Here is a 3,887-nt window from a genome sequence, read left to right on the forward strand (position 1 = left end):
GGATAGAATCCAACATGTCGACTGATCCTGCTGAAATTCTGGGCCTACTACTCAGTGTTGACGAGTAACTAAGTTCCTAGAAGATGTTAAATCCACTGGACCATAGCCGTCGTAAGCAGCTACATCCTGTCCAGCGTTGTCTTGCTTGGAGTGAACATGAACTTTTGCGCTCAGCTGGGGAGAGCGAACACTTATTCCAACACTGACCCCACGTCCCTTGGCCGTTCGCAGGCTTCCCATGCTGTACAAAGTCGCGAGAAAACAGCTTAGGTGTTATCGGATAACTCTCTATGTACACCCTTTTCACGTCTATAGACGGTACGATTTTCTGATACTTTCATCGGCTAGTCCTGTCTTCCTCGCTTTCCTTCTCGCTGAGTCAGCGACGCTGACTCATTTGGGAAGGATAATCGCGTTATCAGGTTGCTGTGATTTGTGCGTAAGCTGGCGCACAAGGATGTGTGCGAGTTGGCCTGCATACGTCACGTGTGACACGTGAACCGGCCGATCTCTCCGTAGGTATAACCAGGCCAAGAGCTGAGAAGTATTCTTTTTTTTTCTCGTCACTTCGGCTACGAGTGTCGAGTGGCACAACACATCTTGGAGATGAGACAGATGAACCTTGACTTTCTCGCCGGATTGCCCTCATCTTTTTCCTTGTCAGCTGAGTTGTTACTATGCGTTTCATCGGTTTGACTGTCGCTGCCTTCTTTGCTGTCGCCCTTCACGGTTGGGTTAACACAGCTGTGGCAACAGCTAAGATCGTTACCATCTGCTATTCCCGTTCGTGCCCGCCTGTGACCGTCCGTAATTATAACAACTGCTATGACGTCGAGACGGTTGATGGGAAACTACAGGGTCACTGCTTTGATAACCCACAGGTCTCGTGCGTCTGTAGTACGTAACTGTCGTCCTGGGTTCCCAGGGGACTGCCGTAGCATGACAAAAGTTTTATGCAGCTGCAGTGACCCCGATGCGGGTAAAATCATCAATAATAGGTCATTATTTGGCCATTCAGACTAACTCGATTATTTCTCCTGAGTGATTCGTTGTGTTATGAACACAGAGTTTAATAGTTGTGAATTCAATGGAGAACCCACATCAAGTAGGTTCATAAAAAGCCATGAACACTGAACAATGATGCACTCATGGTCGTTGGAGTAATAAAATGTTTATCCCGACCGCCGCTGCTATCGAGCTTGGCATTCGATCAGTTGTTCAGTTGGACCTCCCAGCGACTCTCAATCAACTTCTCTCGACGGCGGGGCCGCTATGCCCCTGTCTTGAGACATGCGTTAGACTAACACACTAATGCACTAAGTGCAATCGACTTCTCTGGGAGGCGGGGCCGCTATGCCACTGCCTTGAGACATGCGTTAGACTAACGCACTAATGCACTAAGTGCAATCAGCTTCTCTGGAAGGCGGGGCCGCTATGCCACTGCCTCGAGACATGTGTTAGTGCGATCAACTAATTTGAGAGGCGGGGCCGCTATGCCACTGGCTTGAGACATGTGTTAGTGCAATTTGCACTGTGCGAACAACTACTCTAGCGGCTAGAGTAAAAGTTTCATGCAGCTGCAGTGACCCCAATGCGGGTAAGATAATCAATAATAGGACCTTACTTGACTATTCAGAGTAACTCGATTTAGTTCCACCTTAATGATTCGTTGTGTTATGAACACAGAGTTTAATGGTTGTGAATTCAATTGAGAACCCACATCAAGTAGGTTCATAAAAAGCAATGAACACTAAACAATGATGCACTTGTGCCACAAGTCTTGTGGTCAACTTGCGATCAATCAATCAACACTGACTTGAGACATACGTGAGGATGTGGAGATCCAAAAAGTAACGGAAAACGTTCTGTTATCTCACATTGCGACTAGCCTACTAGGCAAAACGCAGGCAAAGCTCGCACTCTATTCTCGCACGCCATCTGGGACAGAAAAGAATAGATGAATGGAGTAGCCGGGTATCGAACCTGCAACCTGAGAGTTCTGCAAGGTTATCCTAGGTTCGAGCGCACAAGATTCAAATTAGTTTCGGTTGGGGCCCATTTGCCGAACCCTTCTGAATGCTTTACGAACAATTTCGCTCGTTCTTCAGTTAACTACGTTAACGATTCCCCTCAATCCCTTATTGGGACTACTACTACTCTTACTTGGCTATAGTTACTACAGCACTACTCTCTATAACTTGAAAGTCTCGTCAACATTGTCAATACGGCGTCACACAAGTCTTCTGTATTGAAACCCTTCAGCCGCCTTCCCGACCGAGATCATTCTAATATGATCGATAACGACCCCATTGCTACTCAGCGTCAACTGCATGGTGACTCTTACATGGGAGTCACCTCTCGACCACTTGAAGGCGTCCACAACAACGGTAGGGGGATGGGCAAGGGCATTGATAATGAGAATAGTCAGACCCTTAGTGAGGCTTCATATATTCGTAGATTCTGATGTGGCTCCAAGAATTTCTAATCGGTATGGGAACGACACTGTGGAAGGGGTTGTGTGTTAGCATGTGTCTCGATGATTATCGTCGCTAGTGGCGGAGTTTCGGTTGCAGTCGTGGTTCGTCCAGATAGTCGGCAGTTGTTATTGGAAATTGATCGGGCTATACTGAGCATAGCCCGATCCTACTGAGTATAGCTCGAGAGTATACTATACTATATAGTATACTCTCAACACTCGTCCTGACTTTTTCTTCTGTAGTACGCTGTGAAGTTTTCATTGGCTCTACGAGATAATCGCCTTATGGCGTTGCTGTATATGTTATTGTTGTATGTGTTGTTGTATATGTTGTCGTTGTATATGTTGTTGTTGTATATGTTGTTGTTGTATATGTTGTTGTTGTATATGTTACTGTTGTATATGTTGTTGTTGTATATGTTGTTGTTGTATATGTTGTTGTTGTATATGTTACTGTTGTATATGTTGTTGTTGTATATGTTGTTGTTGTATATGTTGTTGTTGTATATGTTGTTGTTGTATATGTTGTTGTTGTATATGTTGTTGTTGTATATGTTACTGTTGTATATGTTACTGTTGTATATGTTGTTGTTGTTGTATATGTATGTTATTGTTGTATATGTTGTATATGTTGTTGTTGCTGTTGTTGGCATCAGATTTGTACCATTTCGGAAAATATTTAGATGCGGTTGAGGTTCAATTTTCCTATTATCTCAGGAATGCCTCCTCTTCCTCCTCTTCCTCCCCCTTCCTCTTGGCTCCCGGTCTCTCGTTACCCTTTCTCTGATGAGCGTTTCAACACTAGTGGGACTCCACCAATGCCGCAAACAGTCATGCGAGGAGTCCAGGTGGTACCCATGTGGACCTAGTTTGTATCTTACCAACCGCAACCTAAGATTCTCCGTTTCAGGAGCCGCCTGGGCAAACTCAGGCAGTACGCCAATTACTCGAGTTTATCAACGTTGATTTTGCGAATACCCGAGGTGAGACGGAGCGGTGTATTTTTCAGGGCAAGTTTTGTGTGAAGTGCTCGGAAATATGCTCACTTTCCTTAGCTGTGCTCAGGAGTTTTCACGCTAATTATATGAGTTTATATACGAATAGAACATCAACAAGAATTTTCTCAGTATTTTCATATCGTCACCAACTCTTGTAGTTGACCATGTATAGGTTCTCCCACACTATCTACAGAGAGTGTACCTGATTTCGCCCCGGATGGAGAGTTTTCCACTCGCAAAATTTGCCCAAATTTTTTCCATGATTTTTGTTAGGAAATCGGACATAGTATCGCGATCCGTTGGAATCGATGTAATTATTGACACATAGTAGAAGGTGGTGTGGTAAAATATGCACATGGTCAACTACATGTGTTGGTGGCGATATGAAATTCCTTTGGGAATTCTGCACTATC

General features: G+C 44.6%; 1 protein-coding gene across 1 annotated transcript; it reads left to right on the forward strand.

Annotated features, from left to right (window-relative positions):
* Positions 1-2,344: 2,344 nt before the first annotated feature.
* Positions 2,345-3,345, forward strand: Pmar_PMAR008619 (hypothetical protein; the record flags this gene model as incomplete). Its single annotated transcript, XM_002773030.1, has 2 exons — positions 2,345-2,387; positions 3,194-3,345. The coding sequence occupies 2 exons, from the start codon at positions 2,345-2,347 to the stop codon at positions 3,343-3,345; spliced, it is 195 nt and encodes a 64-aa protein (XP_002773076.1).
* Positions 3,346-3,887: the final 542 nt, after the last annotated feature.

The sequence above is a fragment of the Perkinsus marinus genome, assembly GCF_000006405.1.
Source record: "Perkinsus marinus ATCC 50983 genomic scaffold scf_1104296959646, whole genome shotgun sequence".
Classification (NCBI taxonomy): domain Eukaryota; phylum Perkinsozoa; order Perkinsida; family Perkinsidae; genus Perkinsus; species Perkinsus marinus.